Source organism: Platalea leucorodia, assembly GCF_965183815.1.
Source record: "Platalea leucorodia genome assembly, chromosome: 6".
Taxonomy (NCBI): domain Eukaryota; kingdom Metazoa; phylum Chordata; class Aves; order Pelecaniformes; family Threskiornithidae; genus Platalea; species Platalea leucorodia.
The window spans coordinates 16,304,830-16,324,537 of record NC_138828.1 but is presented as its reverse complement, the minus strand read 5'-3'; the positions used below and the strand labels follow the sequence as shown (position 1 = coordinate 16,324,537).

At 40.2% G+C, this 19,708-nt stretch overlaps 1 protein-coding gene across 1 annotated transcript in view; it reads left to right on the top strand.

The window, feature by feature from the left end:
• SLC10A7 (solute carrier family 10 member 7) overlaps positions 1-18,440 on the top strand; it is a gene marked incomplete at its 5' end in the record, with an annotated part of 148,586 nt that extends 130,146 nt beyond the window's left edge. The window contains 2 exons of the mRNA XM_082315770.1: positions 14,879-15,024; positions 18,331-18,440. Of these exons, the coding sequence (XP_082171896.1) occupies positions 14,879-15,024; positions 18,331-18,375 (191 nt within the window). The 3' untranslated portion in view covers positions 18,376-18,440. The remainder of the gene's footprint in view (positions 1-14,878; positions 15,025-18,330) is intronic.
• Positions 18,441-19,708: the final 1,268 nt, after the last annotated feature.

The following is a 19,708-nucleotide window of genomic DNA, read 5'->3' as shown; positions in this document are numbered from 1 at the left end:
CTTCATTTTCTGGCTCACATTTTCCCAATTCCATGTTACTGCTTTCATTAGTGCAGCCCGATGAGTCAGGCTTTGTATTTTGCAGCTTGCTTTGCCCCAGCACACCAACAAAAATACTTTTGCCACCTTGACTTCAAGGCCTCCTACAGCTTCTCCCCAGCCATACATACTTTTACCCTGCTAATACAGATGTCTCATGGGTAAATGTGCAAGTTGAAATGAAACAGGTAGATGGTGTAATGCAGTATTGCAGGACTGTTTGTCAGCTACAGGACAGACTGCTTTACCTTCATCCTTGAAGAGCTGGTGTCTCATGGAAAGCAGGTTTGCCTCCTAGGAGGCTAGTCACAAGATGTAATTCATTCTTAGGGTTTTCACTTCTGCACTACCTTTCCTTACTGCTCAGGGCCTGTGTCGAGATTGCTGTGCTTCCCTTGCTGTATTCCGTCTCTGGGCCTCAGCTTTGTCAAGGTTTCTTTGAGGCTCCCAGGCTTGTCTTGCATGGGGCCAGCAGCAGCATGTCCTGAATTGAACACCGCACCTGATGGGGAAATGCTCTTTTTGGCAGTGCCTGGGAGCCCATCTCTGGTCAGCCCGCGGGCCCCACCGCTCTCGTGTGCGCCCCTACGCAGCATGAGCACTCGGTGGGCACGCCTGCTGTGAATCAGTTTCAAGCTGGCTGCTTTGAGACAACTGGTATTTCACTCTGCTTGGGATTAGTACCAGGTCCAGATAAGACAGAGCTGCATAGACACACATTTCTACGTAGATAGGGAGGATCGGGTTTTATAAAGCTGTAGTGCGATGAGGCATGCCCCTGAGCTGATCAGGTAAACAGGAACGTTAACCAGAGCAGCTAGCATTTATTCCTCCACTGAAGGTGGAAGGAGAGTAGATCTAATTTGTTTTTAAGGATCAGCCATTTCTGAATGACAGTTAAATCTATCCACAGCACAGTCTTGTCCACCCTGATCTTAGCAGAAACAAGAACAGACGTAGGCATTATGGCCCTTACTCTTTTGTTGTTCTGTCACATTTCTACTTGTCCAGAGGTGTTTACTATAAACCATGCAACGAGAAACCTTCTGTTCTCTTGTAGCGGAGAGAGTTTTTCCCTCTCCCTCTGTCATTACAATGCCTGAAAGCACGAACACAGCTCAGGGTCTGGTTTCACATCCGTTGTGGAGCTCTGCTTTGTTTGTCTTCAAGATTCCAGTGGTAGTGTATAAATGACCCCCCAACACTTGTTCTTTCGCTTTGAAACTGATTTCTCTCAGCTTGGCAGGTGAAACTCCAAATAGGTATGTCTGGCCCATTCCCTGGGGAGCTTAGAATGGCACCGACTAAAGTGGGAGAAGAGCTGACAGCTTTAAAGCTTTAGAAGTGGTAATAGGAGAGGCATGAGAAGACTTTTATAAGTCACTTTCTCCCACACCATATTATGAAACCAACTAATTCCCATGCAGTGCATGCTCATGAGGCCAACTGCCACTTCCACTGTTGAATCCATGAATAAGTGCTTGCTCTGCACGGAGATGAGTGCTGTTCCCATATGCTGGGTTTTATTTTGTAGACAGAACAGTTGACACACTTTTTGTCTCAAAGATCAAGTGCAGGGCATGTTTGTGTAAGGACAAATTACACAGGGTAGGTGCCTTTGTGTTTCTTAGTTAGGAACACAAGCCGATATTTCTGCATAAAGGTGGGCGCTTTGGCAGTTTTTTGAGTACAGTGCATCACATATGCAGAAAAACTAATGTTTATTTGTATTTCACTTAATGAGTGAAACAGGATATAAACTTACAAGGAGCGAAGATAAATATAGTATTCACAATGCCCTCTGGCATATTCACCCACACTTTGTTCTCTTTCTCTTCTTCTCCCTGCTCACATATATGCACAGTACATGTGAGCACACACATATGCGGACAGTTGATGCATGGCTTTTATTAGTGCATTTGCCATTGATTGATTAGTACTTAGTATTAGTACTTCGTCTATTGATTGATTGCAGATGAAGTGACTATTTGACCTTTAATTATGAGCCTTGCTATTGAAAATGACATTGAGCTATGGCTTCACATAATCCATCTGGAAAGCCCGACATGATGCCATTCCCTGGAGTTCATTCAGTGAGAAGAGAAGAGGCCTCAAGGAAGTGCAAAGCTATCAGTGTGGCTCATCTAAAAAATACTGCAGTTGTTGCTTGCACTTACACAAAAGTTGCAGCCGAGTACAGAACATTATTTGATTTTTTGCAGAGAGTGAATTGCTAGCTAGAAGGTACAACTCCAAAAGTAAAATGCAGGATTGTCAAAAAATATTTTCACTTTAATTCTTTGTATTTACTATGTAAAATTATTTTATCAGCAAAAAATGGATTACTGCTACCTATTTTGGCTACCACAAGTGCAAATGTTAATACTGTAGGTATGATGAACAGCAGATTGGTAAAAAAACAAAACAACAACAAGAACCCCACCTTATAATAAAATCAGGGTATTGTTTGTGATGCAGAGTGCATTTTTCCTCATTTGGATTTACGAGTGTAGCAGTTCTTTCACAATGGAATTCTTAAAGTAATGCAATCGAAGTTTCTAGGCTACAGAATACTTTCAGGAAAGAACAGAGTTCGTTTTGCAAATAAAAGCCAAAGCGCTAACTTTCTTTTGTATTGTTTTAATTTCATTCTAATTCATTTTTTAAATACTCAGCTTCTTACTGCACGAGTATGAAACTGATAGTTTGTACTTGAAGAATTCTTAAAAGCCTGCTGTAATGCACAAGTAGATTCACAGACAACTCAGTTGTCTGTGAGCAGATCATCTAGGCTATGGATTAATCAGCCCATGCTTTCCCCCGAGTTCCCCAGCTGCACAATGTGACAGAGTACATCGTGCTCACATATAGCTCCAATCTGCTCACAGCTATCTGTAGTTTGCTCATGTTTTCTACAGATATCTCCTTAAAAGATTTTTCAGAGATAAATAATATATTTGCACAGCCTAAACCACTGCTGTTTAATATTAGCTGGGTTTTTGCTTCATCTGTTTTTTTTCCTATACCCAAACTCTGTGAAATGCTGTACTAATCAAGTGCAGACACTTCTTACTGTGTGGTGATAATCACCTTTCTCCTGTAGACAGAAAAATGCCAAAATGTTCTAACTTGTGTTAAGATAAAAGGTAGATCATTTTGATTTTAAAAAGGAGGCATCTCTTAATAATTCTATAATAGAAAGTAAGATGGTAAAATCGGGTGCATTGTCCTAAGTGAGTATTCAGGCTATACTTTTTGGTATTTTTGATATGTGGTGGTTTTTTTCTGCTCTTCCCTCTCTCTAGGGTGATTATTCATCAAGGTACTGTACTAACTGTGACTAGCTATAAATGTGTGCATAATTCCTCTGACTTTTACATAAGATCTAGAAAATAATCCTGGTTAATTGCTCTCTGAAAGTTTTTAAGAGTAAGACTTTTGATACTATCTCTTTTACTTTCAAAATTTTCCTGAGTGTTGAACAGGAGACATTACTGCTGGCATCATGTCATACTTCTTGGTGTTATTAGTGCTTGAATTTGCGTATTTTCTTACCTGTTACAGACTTTTAGTCTCATTTCTTCCGCAGGTGTCGGATAGAGCAATGTACGTGAAAATGATCTGGCTACTCCTCTGCCTAGAATTGGTGGGTGCTGACCCTTAGGGCAGAAGGGAAGCTGATGAGAGGAATATGCTTGAAGGAATGAGTGAGTGTCTTGTGGAGGCCGTGTCTGGGCCAATATGTACCCCTTCCTATTGCCAGAGAGTTAGAAATTCTCTCCTATTGCTGCTTCTGAGATCCCAAGGGGCTTACTGGCTGCTAGAACCTTTAATGAGTTTTGATACTGTGATTCTTTGGGCCAACATGAAAAGTTTTTCTCATCTCTTCAGTCTTTGCCCAGCATTTGCTTGGAAGGAGCAGCAAGTAATTGGCTGGGCTTTTTCCTCTGCTCTGTGATTCCCCTTGTCTTTGTCGTCTCTCTGTCTCTAGAAAATAACTGAGGGATTCGTGTTAATGTGAGATGATAGCGGGGAGAGCAGAAGCACCTGGATCTACTGCACTTCTCTCATGTTAGCATCTTTTTTTGTAGCCCAACTTGAGGGCAGGTGGATCGCCTTTCCTAGCTTGGCAGTCTTCTAGAACCAACGTTTGGTTCTTACCAAACAATATTATCAGTCAGGTTATTACCATGTAATTGGCAGGTCTTCTTTCTCAGTAGACCCCAAAGAATGCCTGGGAAATGCTGCTATTTCCAGTACAGGTGCCATCAGAATATTAGCAAAACCAAATAGAGACTGAAGATTTCTGTAATTGGGAATAGTATGAATGTTTCCTGCTTGCATAGACAAATCCACCCAAGGTGAGAAGCCATTTTGCATGTGTAAGCATTTCTGTAATACTAAGACCACCACTCACTTGAAGGGGCTATCTCCACAAGAAGACAAACTGTCAGTTTTGAGTAGGCCGTGGTCGCTGGGATAGTCTGTGCCAGAGCACCTCTTTTATTTTCCCTTGCTACTCATATACGTGGCTGGGCAAGCACCCTCTGTTTGTCCCCTTCAGACCAGGGCATCCCTAGGGGCTACTTTCAAGAAGGTAACGTGCTGGCAGGCCAGTCTGAAAGTAGAAAATGGCATAGTCCGGTGAGTTATAGTGGCTTTTGGACACAGAGTACCTGATTGTCCCTTGTTTTTTTAAGATTCACAATATAGCATGTCTAACCTATTGCAGTTTACTCAATTTTGACCTCTCTGTGATTCCAGAAGGGGAAATACTAGAGTAAATTAGGGAATCTCCTTTTCTTTCTGACCTGAAACGTATGTTTCTTTGATTAGACTTAGAATGTGGCAAGAAATTCTGTACCAGCTCCCAGGGCTTCCTTTTCATCTGTATACTCTGCCAGTAGTAGGTTTTTTATTAATATTTAGAAAGTTTGCCTCCAGCAGTACTAAAATGTGCATCAGAGGACAACAGTTGTTTACTGTGTTTGAACTGAAGAATCTCACCCAGGAGATCTCATTCACTTGAAGTTTACATCTCTCAATATCGACTTGCAGAAAGAGATCGATGAATAACAATTGTCATTTCAGAGTTGCACCTCTCCAATTATTTATTTGGTTGTGTGTCTTCCCAGATGTACACGTAATTGGATCAGACACTAAAAACCAGATTGCGGTTTTTAATGACAGCAAGCTCATACCTCTTTATAATAAAAAAAAAAAAACAAACACACATATCCATCTCTAAAATGATAATGACACAAGAGCCCTCCCTCCCCACCAAAAACAGTTAAAGTTAATTTATCTGCTTTAAGAAACTACATTATCTTCAGCAGACAGCTGACAGGTTACCCTTGGGAAGATCCACGTTTGGACATGACTCAAGATTTTTTTTTTTTTTTTTACCTCAAGCTGGCAGAGGCTACAAGTGTCACCCATACTAAAGCTGGCGAGTATTGAAGATGATGTTGAGTCTCCCTGAGAGAGTTGCATCTACATTTGCTGCTCTCAGTGCACCTTCTGGCAGCCAGTCTGAGCTGCTGACTCCAGACACTTCTAAAACGGTGGGTGCAAAGATGTGAAAAATCAACAGCAGCAGCAAAATTTAGAAATCTCCTATTACAGGGTAGTCTTGGGGATCTGGAAGAGGGATCCTCCTCTAAAAGCTGCCATGACCACTGCGAGCACACAACCCTAGTCCATAGAGTTTTAAAATAGGAAATAGTATCCCGTAGTACTTCTGGGTAGTGAGCTGTTTTCTCAAAATGCCTTCCCAAATGACTGGAGCCTTAAAGTTTTTCTGGCCTCATATCTTCTTTTCTTGGCCACAGAAATCAGATGAAGAGAGAGATTAAAGGAAAAATTATGCTAGTATTCCTAACAAATATTTTTTTCTTTATGAAAAGAAGTCAGTGTTTTCTTGTTATACTATTTATAATGAATTTGTGTATCCTATTTTCCTTTGCATCAAGGTTTCAGGAGAAGAAAAAAACTTAAAAAAAAAATCTAATTAAAAGATAGTATGAAACAGTTTAGAGCATAATCCTTTCCTGCTTATGTTTTCAAATATAATAAGAACAACTATAAAACGTGTTTATAATGGCTTTTTTAATAATATGTGTAAATAAAATCCACATAATCAAAACTTAAATGCTGAGAAATCTTAGCCTCAGCAATGTGTGGAAAGGGCAGTAATGTTCAAGGAATTAATCAAATCTCAGCTTCGTGTTTTTAGGACATTTGTCAACCTCTTTGTCCAGAATTCCTTTCCTTAGTAGGTCTAACCTATTAAACCGTCAGAACATGTTGGCTACAAGAATTATAGAAGGGAAGGAAGTGTTTAAATTCTGTTTGTTTAAACTTCATAGCTTAGATACTTCTAGTAAATTACAAGGAAGAATTTACCCTGTGCCTTGAGTATGTTATGTGTATGAAGAGTGAACTGATATCCCAGCAATAAAAAAAGCACTGAAGTGCAAGGATCAGCTTACAGCATTGCTACGCCCGCATTGTGGTGCCAAATTAAGGATGTCACATTTACGATATGACTTATGGTGGTTCGATTCATTCTTGAATTCCCTGTTAACTAATTACTACTAGTATATTGTCCGACAGGTAGAGGTGTTTTGGAGTCTAAGGCACTAGTCTTCAGTTGTTGGTGTTAAATGTTTCATTGTTAGCAGCTGGTACGGTTGCTTATGTTGTTCATTAAACATCACTTCCAATCTGAATGCACCCGTTGAAAACCCAAAAATAGACAAACTGTACTTTGTTTCTCTTCCTCTCAGCTTTTACATTTTTATTTACTTAAAACATTGATAGCATCAAGATGTGCTGTTTTCTAGTAACTGTACTTACATTGCACTTAAATGACTGATTTCTGTGATGAGTATAGTGAGCCAGGTACCTGAAGAACAAGAATTAGTAAAAGCATTCAAAGCATATTAGGATTTCTTCCTTTATTTTATTCTTGTTGGAGTTATGGCAAAAGTAATATCTTACTTCTCATTCATTTCTCTTCCTCCTTCTCCTTCTTTACTTAAATGTTAGACCAGTCCAGTCTCTTACAACGTAATGTGGGTCTCGGCAAAATTCTTGCATCCTAGCGTAACTATATGGCCAATATGGAACCACCTCACTCTGATTCAGTACAGAGCCTTCCCAATAATTCTAGTCCTCCAAAAGAGGTAAGTCATTTAATGTAACGCGAGGGCTTGTTGAATATTCTGGTAAATCAAAGAGAGGGATGAAGGTGAAAATGTTTTTGAAGATTAGGGTCCACACAGACCTCCAAACTGAACTAGGATAGCCCTCCATTTTGCAGTTTTCCCCTGCAGCTCTTCCAGACTCCCCTAACATCTTACCAGTCCCTTGTAAAACCTCCCCCTCAGATGTTTGTTTTTACCACTTTGTGAGCCTGTTCTTTGCTTTCCATTACACTTATCACTGACCTGAAATATGAAAACACACTGAAAAAATTGTCCTTTTTCCCTGAAAATAATTTAAGCACAGGTCTTCATACAGCATGTATGTGGGCAAAAAGGCAAGGGGAATGTAGTCTCAACTGCTACAAACATTGCAGGTCCTTCCCAATCAGAGACCGAGTGTCGTATCACCTGGAGGCAGTTGTGGTTGTGCTGATGGATGATGTCTTTATACCTACTGGCAAAAGTCAGATTTCCGTGGTAACACTAGGCTTTGTCACCAAGGTGTGATTGAACCAAAAGTGACGCAGACCATAGTACCATTATAAAGCATTGTCTGGCCACTGCACATGGAATCTTACCTTGACACTGTTATTTCCTTCTGGACAAGAGAGTAGCAAAGGTTGTCTGTTACTTCTCTCAGCCTTGATTCCTTTGCAGAGTACAAAATGACTGTAAGGTCTAAGATCTCTTGGTTAGGGCTACGAGCAAAAGAAATCTCAGAGCTACAGCCGGAATGGGGCTGGAAAAGGACTAGCAAGTTTTCCTCTGAGGAACTTTTCACCTGGTGAAGAGCTTGGCTGCCTGTTTTAGGCTCAGCTTCAAGTAACCTGTTGTCCCTCCAATGTAATGTGATTTCGTATTACATTGGAAGGTGCTTTCTTCAGCTAAAATGGGAATACTCAGTAGCAAGTGAATAATTTGTATTGTTATGGGTTGTCAGATATCATTCAGCTGTTCCATACCTGAAAGAAACTGGTCCTAAGGGAAGAGCATTTAACTTGAGTTCAGTGCATACTCTGGAGAGGGCATGGATATAGGAAAAAGAATCTTTAGCCAGTTAATTTGTCAAAAGCATCTTCTCCTATCATGATCGCAGTATGTCATAACAGACTCTGAACAAGGGCAAGAAACATCTTCTATCCCTGGCTAGCCTTCACTGAGGGTAGGCATAGCATATAAACTTCTGTCTCCTCAAAGCTTACCATAGCAATGGGATTTGCCTGGGAAGAAACAGGGAAACCCTTAAGAAAGTTTTCAAACAAGAGATTAGCAGCATCTTGCCATTCTGGTGGCCATCGGCATGAGCAACCTTCTTCTGATCCTCTAAACTGGATTTTGCCCAGATCTGACCACCCTTCCCCACCGTGCAGTCACTGGGCCACATGCAATACTATTCTGAAACTTGGCGGTAAAATTTCAGGTGCTCATTTGGCACTGTCTTTGCAGGAATAAGCTCAGGAACCCCCTGCTCTGGCAGCTTAGGAGGGGTTTAATGCAATATATGCCCCTCTTTACAGGCCTCTTCTCAGTGGAAAAAAAGAAATAGCTATTTGGCCTGCTAATGTTCCCTTCACATCAATCCCTGAGAGGATCCTTCAGAAAGAGAGTAGCGTGGAGAGTGTCAGAGAAGCTACCATCATACACATTGATTCATTTTGTATATTGAAGATGATGGCAATTGGGTGTTCTGAAACGTATAGATGAGTAGAAAGGAGAACCGAATATCCACAGGCTAAGGTTTTTCCTCAAAGTATTTCCACTGCCTCTCTGCGAGGGTTGTTCTGATTTCTGAATGCCTGGTGGTTGCACAGCCCTAGTGATGACCTCTTTGTTTTGCACCAAACCTCTTTTCCTAAGAAGAAATGCTGCAGCGTTTTGTGATTTAGAATGTGTTTCAGTAATGTAAGCAATAAAGTTTTAGGATAAATGATTTGTTATGGAGACATTGAAGGGGAAAAACCTATACAGTAAAGTATGTAAGTAGAGCATCTAGCAATAATTCTGCTTTGGGTGTGAGAGATAATGGCCTGTGTTTCGGTGGTAATAAAAATGTTCTATTAAGTTCTCTGAACCCATTGCAATGTGATAGAAAACAGAAAATGATGAAACACTGCTTTGAGGGGAGCTCACACATTCAGCGAGCATAAAATAAACATATTAAAATAGAAAAAAACCCTGATTTCCAGTACTTATTGTTTTGTCACTTCCATCATGGGTATAGGATAAAAGAAAACTCTTACTTGCTTGTTAGAAGAAGAAAGCTCCTACTTGAAGTTCTTACTTGGCAGATGTCAGTTGAAAGCTCTGCTATGGAATATGCTGCAATGTCAAACTCTGTTGGGTAACTTTAGACAAATGTGTCATGTGTGACATGGAAATATGGCATGCTGTACATTAGTGATTTCCCAAGTGTTTGGATCAGGTAGTAACGTGCTGGGAAAGTGCTCTTTATCTCTCCACACTGTGTACTTGTATAGCAGTGGGGAAAGGCTTTTGGTAGAAATTACTTTAGTCAGAAAAAGAATCCATTTACAATATGTGCCTTCTAACATCTTTCAGACAATGCATTGTATTAAAGAGGCATTTTTGATTAATGTTTTATAAACATTTTTCAGCATGACAGCTTAAAGTCCCTGTAAAATTGTAAATGCGTGCATAGTGCTCACTTCCATAAAGTCAAATGCTATCTCATGAAGTGTAGTTGGATCCTGTCAGTGACAGTGACACAGAATCAGTACCTTGGAGCATTAAAATTAATTTGCTTCATTTATATTACTGCAGTGATAGCTAGATGAAAAGAGTCCTATATTTAAATTCTCTTAAAAATACCTTCAAATCTTTTAGGATATTTTATTATTATTATTTTACAGTGAACTAAATGTAGTGAAGTGCAGCATAATGTTTTCATGGGCCTTTTAAGAAGGTGACTGCGAAATGTGAAAGTAGCAATGGGGAAAGGGGAGGATGTGGGAGGCTATAGTGGGTGCAAAGCTGGAGGAAGGATAAATAGCTTTCCGTTGCGCAGGCTACTAGAGAAACAGTGGCCTTTGACCAGGGCCGATAAACCACAGCCTTGGAGCCAAACTGGAATACCCTGGAGCAATGGAGAGCAAACAGGGCTTTCCTATACCAGACTGTAAGAGCAGTCCTCTCGCTCTTCCTTGCCGTTGTTGAAGGCCACGGATAAACAGCTTTTCTCTTGCTAGCTCTTCCTCAGATTTGCAAAGTTCTTACCTGAAATGGACTGAGTGAGGACACAAACGGGGAGAAGAATGAAATGTACTCCATATCGCAGGCCTAACTCGCTTCTCTCAGTTGCCGTGGGACTGTGATTTTAGCGCCCACTGCACTTAGTAGAGCTTAGTGATTTTAAGGGAAGTACCCAAAATTTACACTGCTGCAAGTGAGCAGAATCAAAGGTCTTGGGAAGCAAAACCAAGCAGGCTAGAAGCATGGGAGTGGAGAAGAGGAGGAAAAAGGAGGAAGGGAGCAAATACAAACAGAAAAAGAAAAAGACTCTCTGAATACCAGAGCCAAAGAGCAAGGAGGAAGATGGGAACACAGGGGAGCACCGGTAGGAGAAACAGGCAAACAAAGGAGAAGAGGGTAGTTCAGGGTAAAAAGCTGGGAATACTGATGATGATGTTTGTAAGGGGTATCTGTGGGATGATCTCAGTGCTTCCTCCCTTCTGCTACAGCGCTCTCTAGTCCTGGTCAGGTGAGGTGCTGTTTTCTCACCCAGCTGGGTACCACATTGCCTCTTTCTTTGGAGGAGGATGGGATACAACCCTGACTTGCGGCCGTCGCAGTGTTTGGTCAGCTCTGATCCAGGAGTTGGACACACATTCATGCAGTAAGGCTGTTTAAAAGGTTTTGGCAACTCAACAGCTTGTTACACCCCTACTTTGAGCAAAGCTGCCCAAGTTGGCACCAAACCACAGAGGAGCACTTTGTCATTCAGTTCTCGTGATGTGTAGTGAGTGAGGGTCTTTGGCAGAGGAGTGGAACCAAGCTGCTGGAAGCCTGTAACTTCATAAACCACAGCAACATGAATGGGTGGTTGTGGCATGAGCCTTCAGACCGTGACAGCAGTCTTAAAACTTACCTAAAAGATTGTACATAAACTGATAATGCTGGTGTTCCTCCTCCAGTGTCAATCAGGATGAAGACCCATAGACCTCAGTCCAATTACCCTGAAATGCAGATAAGCCTGATTAATGGCTCTGTGAAAACAAAATGAAAAATCCTTACAGGCATTATTCTTTATATGTGTGAATGCAGCCTTAATGCTCCAGATGGCAAATAAATACCCTAGTAGTACTGGGGGGTGGGGAGGAGCTGCTGTGTACTTTGAGGGAACTTAAGACTAAGGTAGTGGTCTGGGGTTTAATATATGTGATTTAATCCTGCGCAAAATTTTATTTATCTTAGACTTAGTGTAGCTATCATACTCCATTAGCACTGGAAGCAATATGCTATAAAAGATGAGGAAAAGAGGAGTGGACAGCCCAAAATAAAGATAACCATATCCATTTTGCTTAGCACCTTCATTCCTTGCTATCTATCTGAAAGATTTAAACTCATCTCTCACTTTATTAGTTCTGTTATAGCAGCACCTGTTCATGTCACTACTGTTTCAGTCAGTGTTTCTGTTATAGTTTCTCTTAGTGCAGGTTTGTAATCTCATCTTGAAAATGCACTACGGGCTAAGATACAGCATACGGCATCAGCCCACGCATTATAACGTCACTTTTCTTCCTTTGGCTGGGATTTGGTTTTCATTTTGTTTGTTTGTTTTTCCCCAAGTGTTTTATATATATATATATATTTAAAAAATACAGTTTGTGGGGTTTTTTGTTTGTTTTTTTTTTAAGAGAGAAAAAAGTAACTATTAAAATCTGTTTTTCCTAATTAGGGACTTGCATGAGTTTTATGTATTTGGAAAACATTAGCAGTCATACTGATGCTTGCGGTTACTATGTATTGCTAGGAAAAAGTTCAGACAACATTTTTAAAAATAAATAAAACCCATGATGTTTTGTTTAGCTTTGTGGTAATATTACTGACATAAGCATTTGTGACTGTAGTCTGTGGATCTCTGTCATGAAGTATTTTCTGAGAGTTGCATACTGGCAAAGTTGGAATTATAAAAATCAGAAAGTGCGTAAAAAGCCAACAGGCCTTTTTCTTTCCATTAAACACATGCTTACCTGCAAAAAATTATTATTATTTCTTCTTTTCACCAGTTAGTTTTTCCTGGTAAATAACAGGAACTTTAATTGCACATTAGTGGCTTACAGGAACCTATTGTTGTGACATGTATTTAAACAAGCTGTGAATTAAGAACCTCTTTCCACCCAGTGATCTAATTATATTGTCACACTAATTATAGTATTTTGTATTTATATTTGACAACTTTAATTTTCTTTTCCTAGTTTACTGAAATAGCTTTTCTCTAGAGAGTTTACCTTTTAGGCTGGAATTTCTCATCTTTTCTTTCAGTTTAGAAAATGTACGGTAGTTTAAAGCACGTCTCAGTCACTTTGGATCCATTCTGTTCACGTCTCTGCCATTAGTTTTCTGTGTGATCTTAGGCTAGTCATTTTAGTGTTCTCTGATTCTCTGTAGGAGTCCTGTTCAGCTTACTAAAGTGTTTTTGGATCTATGGATGAAATTGCACTACCAAAACGCCAGGTACTGTCTTACGAACGTGAATATAGCATGTTCATAGCTTGGGACTCTAGTTTATTTTTCTGTGGTGAGAGAACAGAAAAGGACCCACGAGGGTCAAGTCGAGACTTGGAAACAGGGAATAAAACCTTTATCTGTTTACAAAAGCAGTATGATGGGCATTTGAAGTAAATTACACTCCTTAATATAATGCAAATGCCCATTTAGTTTCTATCCAAATCCTAACTATTCCCAAGCCCCAGAAATTAGTGTTAATAATAAGCAGCCCTATTGTGTGATAGGTTCAGGATGTTGTTTTTTATGTTTGTTGATTAAGGTAATTATAATATTGAAATTAAGCACGCAAGCTGTATTTATTTGATTTAATCTTTCCCTGGAAATATCCACATAAGTAAAGGCTACTGCTATGGGGATGAGATTGTCAGTGGTGTAATGTGCTGAAGCCAATCAAAACAGTTACAAGAAATGGTGCTGTGGAAACATCATGAAGATTTCAGCAAGCCTGGACACGTGTCAGCAGTAGTGGGGCACTGGTGGAGTGGTAAATATTCAACAAATAAGCTGTTTCCTCACATAGGGAGGAGGCAACTTGTATTAACGGAAACCTGAAGGGATGTTGAGAAGGGGAATTTATCCAAGGCATAGACAAAAGTTTACGTAAACATGGCAACTCTGGCTGATCTGAAACATCTGCTAATGGGGGAATGGAGGGCATGTGGCACAAAGCTCAGCTTTTTGTCATTGCTAAGAAAGGAGACGCACAGATGAGCTCTGTGAAAACTGTGTGTAGTCTGCTTTGCTGCAAGGTTGATGCTGGCGGAAGATTCCTAGAATGACATTTAAGATGAGGGAGAAAATACCTTATTTTCTCAGGGGGCTCTTGTGGAATCGCAGCTGCTCTTGTTGGCGACTGTGCAAATGTCTGGCCAAGCAAGACAGAGATGGTTGCAAGTTTTGCCCACACCTGGGCTTTGTGGAGCATGGTAGCAAAGTTCCAAGATTTAAACAGATAATTCTGAATAATAACATGTTCAAGGTAAACATAGTCGGTTTCATTATTGCAAAACTAAATCAAATTTAATTTTACATACCAGATCATCAAGTGGGAAGATTATGCATGGAGGTGTCTAATAGAATGAGCACTGCTGAGTGCAAATTCAAGCTCTTAGGAAAAATGACCCATCTCTAGCTCTTAGCATTCACTTCTTCCAGCATCTAGCAACTTCTGTACTCCAGCTGCTCCCTAACTCTTCACAGGCATGACCGCTTCATATTGCTCACTCAGTTCATGAAACCTTTTCTCTCTCATGCTGTATCTCTTCTGAAACATACAGGTAGAGCAGAGAGTTTTGTTCTCTAACACACGAGCGCTCACCTGCAGAGTACTTGACTCTCTACCTTGACTGCATGAATCAGTCAAAGCAGGGAAGGCTGTCGTTTGGGCACTCACCAGCTGGCAGGGAGTATGCCAGGAAAACGCAACCCTCCTCCAGTGGTGACCGGACTGAAGAAAGGTTACGAGCAGGAGTCGGGCAGGTTGGATGGAGGACAATCATGAAAACAAGAAACAGCGCACAGTGAGAAGTAGTAGTAAATGACCAGTAGAGAACTATGCTCAGCAACTGAACAGTCATGCTGTAGCAGAACGTATTTTATATCAAGTCTTCAGCAGGAGTTTGACAGCTATTAGCATAATTAGAAAAGATCTTTTATGGCATTCCCCTACTCCTTCCTTTCTGCCACAGAACTTTCTCTGCTGTGTTTTTGTTCATGTTCTTGCTGGTTTGTTTGGGGTTTTTTTTATAAAACTTCTGAGTCTTCATTTTGTTTCTTTTGGGGTTTTTTTTTTGGTGAAATGTCAATGCAACATAAAATGCTTTGCTTTTATCTGGAGCTCAAAGTCTGAGGTGAGAGTCTGTCTCCTGTTTTTCTGCCTGCAGGGATTCCAATGCTGAAGATAGTATTTGCGGGTTATGAGCACCTGTCCTTAATTTCGGTCCCCTTACTCATCTATCATCCTGCTCAGATTCTTCTTGGCAGTCTGTTGGTACCAACAATAAAATCTTGGATGGTTTCTAGGCAAAAGGTAAGAATTGCTGAGTTTGACTTATAATGGAAAGTGTGCTATGAGGAAGAAAATACCTAAACATGTCTTAAACTCCTCAGGTTCCTTCTTGGAGGTCCCGTGGTAGGGATTTTTCTGTTTCTTTACTTCATTTGCAGCAGTGATAGTCACAGTAGTATCAAATTAAAAATGCTGAACTTTATCCCCCTTGGCTCCAAAAAGGTTCAGATCTTGAAGTTAGACCTCTACGGTTAGTTCAAATTATGAATTCGTTCAGATTATGAATTTGGATTATGCCCAATAAGAATGGCTCCGCCTTTAGGTAATACTCACAGCTTTGGATCTCCCTTATGGAAGCGACAAAGATCTGTCCACTGGCATGGAAGCTGGGGAAATCAGGTAAAATGAGGGCACTTTCTGAATTGAATTGAAGCAGGATGAAAACTTTAATTTTTTTTTTTTTTTTTTTTCCTACTTGGGTCACCCTTTACAATAGCACAAAGTCTATAGGAGTCTGGTGCATCATATTTCATGCCAGAATTATGGCATGGGATAGCTTGTAGGATTATAGACTATAACCTAGAGGTTTTTGCATCAACATCACTGATTCAAAATTTTGCTTATGTCAGTATGAATTGAAGCTATTGACATCTGACAGCCATTCTGTGATCTATATGAAATAATTGCAATGGTTTTAGTCAGGTTCTCAGAACAGTAGTAACCACCTTGCAGAAAGCTAGTCCATGCAACTGATTTTAATGCTGTCTTTAATGTCCTGAGATAAGAAGGATAAAGCAGCTGTGGCAACTGAAGCAGTCTTTGACAGCCATTTTGGCTGAAGGCTGAGACCTATTGTGGGAAGCCCAGTGCCACCAGTACCCTGCATTCTCCATTTCTCAGTGGAGAAATTTTTTTTGATAACTAACATGTTTCCAATTTTCAGCAAAACCCAACAGGCTGCCATTTTACTAGCTTCATTCCACTAAAGTCACCTTGCTAACTTGAATGCTAATATTCCCCAAATCAGTGATTTTTATGTGGCTCCACTTTTGGTTACCTGAATTGTAAAAAGCAGGAAAACTCTCAATTTGCAGGAACTGAGTCCAGAAATCAGACCTTACTAAGATATACTTATCTTAGCATCCAGAAATGGAAATTTGAGACTCATATGTCTCCATCAGTCTGAAAGTCATGATTTTTTTTTTTTTTAATCAGAGATTATGAGGAGACATTACAGGTTGTGTAAAGAAAATTCCACGCTATTCCTGCAGAAAGATAGCCTAAAGTTGACACTACCAGTGACAGAACGATCCCTGCAATGCTGGCTTCTCTTCAGCTTCTAACTGGTCCCTGCTGCCAAGACCAGGAGTGGGGCTGGAGCTCATCCAGACCTCCGTGATCCTCAGGGGCTGTAATGCCCTTTAGGGGCTGCTGTCAGTTGCTGCAAGATAACACAGCCTTTAAAAAAGGCATCAGAAAAGTCAACCAGTACTGGAGAGATTTACAGTTCACCAGCACTAGTTTCTTATTCATTAAGCATCAAATAAACCTCCTGTGCTAATCAGACTGTAATGCTACTGTAGAGCCACTTTGGGGGATTGTTGTTCTGTTGCAGCAGTTTCTTCACTTGGTCTTCTGTATTATTCACAAATGTTATTTTAATTACTCTTTGAAAAAAATCAATGAGGTTGGGTCTGGTACAGTTATAATAAGTATAATAGAAGAGAATGTTGTGACTGGATAATGGTCTCCTGCTTTGAAAATAAACATGTCATCATCACCCTTGATGTTTATTTTCTATAAACACCTTGGCTTCATTTTGGCATCTCTCTTGCAGGGGGAGACGGTTATCCAGTCACAGTACTCAACTGCAGTGACATTCTTACTTAATTATGATAGTACATGTGATCTGGTTGTATGAAATTGAATTTAAATATTTAGAGGTTCATCTACACTAAGGTATTTCTAGTTCGTAAATATGGCAGCAGAACCTGCCAAACTACAAAGTTAAAAAAATTGTTTCCCCAAACAAAATGTGGAATGATGTCTCTCTCCGAACTCTCTTGCTGAATAATATCCAAAAGACTAATCTCAAATGGCTAGATTTAACAATAGTTAAATGCTGGTGTTTCTGAGGGGAATATAGCCTATTTATTTTTAAAGGTTTGGATTTTTTTAAGGGTTTACATTTGTGCTGGAGCATTTTTCAAGCAGTGCTTACAAGCTTTAAATGTACAATATTAAAGGTTAATATCTACAATAAGAAGACCCATCAGACATCTCTCAGACTGAAAATTGCTTGTTTAGCCAACCCTCTGGAAATGCTAAGTCTCTCACTCGACACGCAAATGCCAGTCTGTCAGGGCGCTTCACCCAAAAGGCTAAGGAAAACAGAGGTTCCAAATTTCATGAATTTCCCTCTCAGGCCGGTTCGTCCCGCACAAGCAAGCACTGAGCTTTTTTGTTGCAGAGCACACCAACAACAGGCATCCCTCACAGCAACCACATCGGTGTACAGGAGCAGCTGAAGACCGAACACCTTTTAAGCCTGTCACGTTTGCCTCCTAAGTTAGAGAGGCTGCTTCCTGCCAAACGAGAAGCATCATCACCTATCATTTGAGTTGAACTTGTGTCACGCACTGAATAAATAGTTCAGCTACCATAGTTGGCCAGCCCTGTGGGGAACAGAGCGCTGGACCCTGCCATCAGATAAAGGCACATTGTTTCTCTCCTCCTCAGTAAGAGTAGACTAGAGCTACAAAGACATCAGGTGTCCCCTGGTATAAGATCACCCGTGGACTGATGGACTTTGGCTTATTCTTACCTTTTCTCAGAAAGGAAGGTATAAATATCAGAGGTGCGTTGCATCCGTCACTGCAGCAGTGACAATACTCAGAGCAGGCTTCGAGCCATATGGAAGGAGGCCAGGGAACACAAAGGTGTTGGCAGAAATTTTCTTCGCAGTCTTTCCCTAAGTGTGTCAGGAGCTCTTGTATCTGTGCCACAAGTGGTTTGAGTGGGGTCCAGATAGTCGCTTTCTAAAAGACATCTGAGACCCACCTCCGCTTCCTTCACTGGCACTGTAGCCGTATTCCTTGTGGTTCCTCTGTTAAGGCTACCTGTATATGAGGAGGTTGTGATGGACTATCGGAGATAAAAACATCATCACAAAACCCAGAGTGGCCTGTCAGCTGCATGCTGACTCCTCACTCAGCCTCCCAGAAGTACACGCAGCATTTTGTTGCCCCTTATAAATAAAAATCTTGTCTTGTGTTGTTAGTCGTCTTTTAAGAATATAAGAGTGACTGTTTTGTTTCCTGTTCACAGGCACTGAAGTTAACCAGGCAGCCCAAAACACCCGTGAAGGTATAATTATGGAGATGGCCTGTGTCACAGTGAATGTATATATGTACTATACTGTACACACAGACAATTGAGACAACTGGGTATTTGTGAATGTTGCTTCAGTGCATATTTTATTTTTATATATATATATATATATTAAAAAGATACCTGTTAAGTGCCTTACAGATGCATTTTTGGCAAAAGCATTGTTTCCAGAAGCCACTTTGTTGGTTACTGCAAGAGGTTGTACAGTATTTTGGAGTCCTTTAGTTTTTATTTTTCTAACTGAGTGAATGGTCATGACTAGCAGCTGTTTCTTCCATTGCCCCTGCTTTGAAGCCAGGGTGCACCAGCTGTAAGTCTCTGTTTTAAACTAGCCAAAATGACCAGAAGCCTATCCCACTGCTGGCTTACCCTGGGGAAGAGCTTTCTGAAGGTTTGTTTTTTTTGTTTTTTGGGGTTTTTTTCCAAGATTGACTTGAATTTCTGTGTGACTCTGTTATACTCCCTAGTCATATGACTGTGACATGCCTTTTTCTTCTGAGTTTGTGTATACTCAGCATGGGGCCATCCATTGGATAGAAGCTGAAAAGCATGAATTATTTGCATTTGTTGACACAGTTGTCTAGACATTCCTTCAAAGTTAATGGTTTCTCAAGAAAATTCTTTCAATTCCATTGTATGATATTGTGCCATTGTATATCTTAAATGCCTCATAAGCTTCTTCAAAGAAATGGTCTGGTGCTTGGGTTATGAGTGAAGTATTTGTGTTTGCAGCTAGGAGATCTTTTATAATTTACCCCTGAAGAACACAAATTTTTGTTTTCCTTTTTTCTTTTCCTTCCCCTGGTGCAATGCACGGAGATCTGCAGTGACAGAATTTAGGATGCTAATATTGAAACAGAGCCTTTATTGTAGTAAGCCAAGCTATGTTTTCTATATTGCTGCATTGGTAATGAATAATAGCTTGTGAGGACAAGAAAGTTGACAATTATTTTTTTTTGCCAATTAAAAGGATCCTTATAGTAATAGAAACACTATCTTAGCTAATTTGACAATCAGTCACAACTTTTTTAAAAAAAAAAAATGTTACTCATTGTAATAAACTTTTATAAAAAAAGAATACAAAGTACTATTTCTAAGAGGAGTGTTGAAGAGAAAGCAACACAGGCATATATTTAAACGTATAGCCAGCACTGTATCTTGTCCGGGAGATTAAGATTTCAGAAGCGTGCTCTAGTCCAGACTCTGAGGTGTACCCATCTGCAAAAACTGTGCTGGCAATTGTGCATTAAAACATCAAAAGGAATGAAAGAAATAGGTCAAACGGGGATCGATATAAATGCAGAAGTTTCACGTG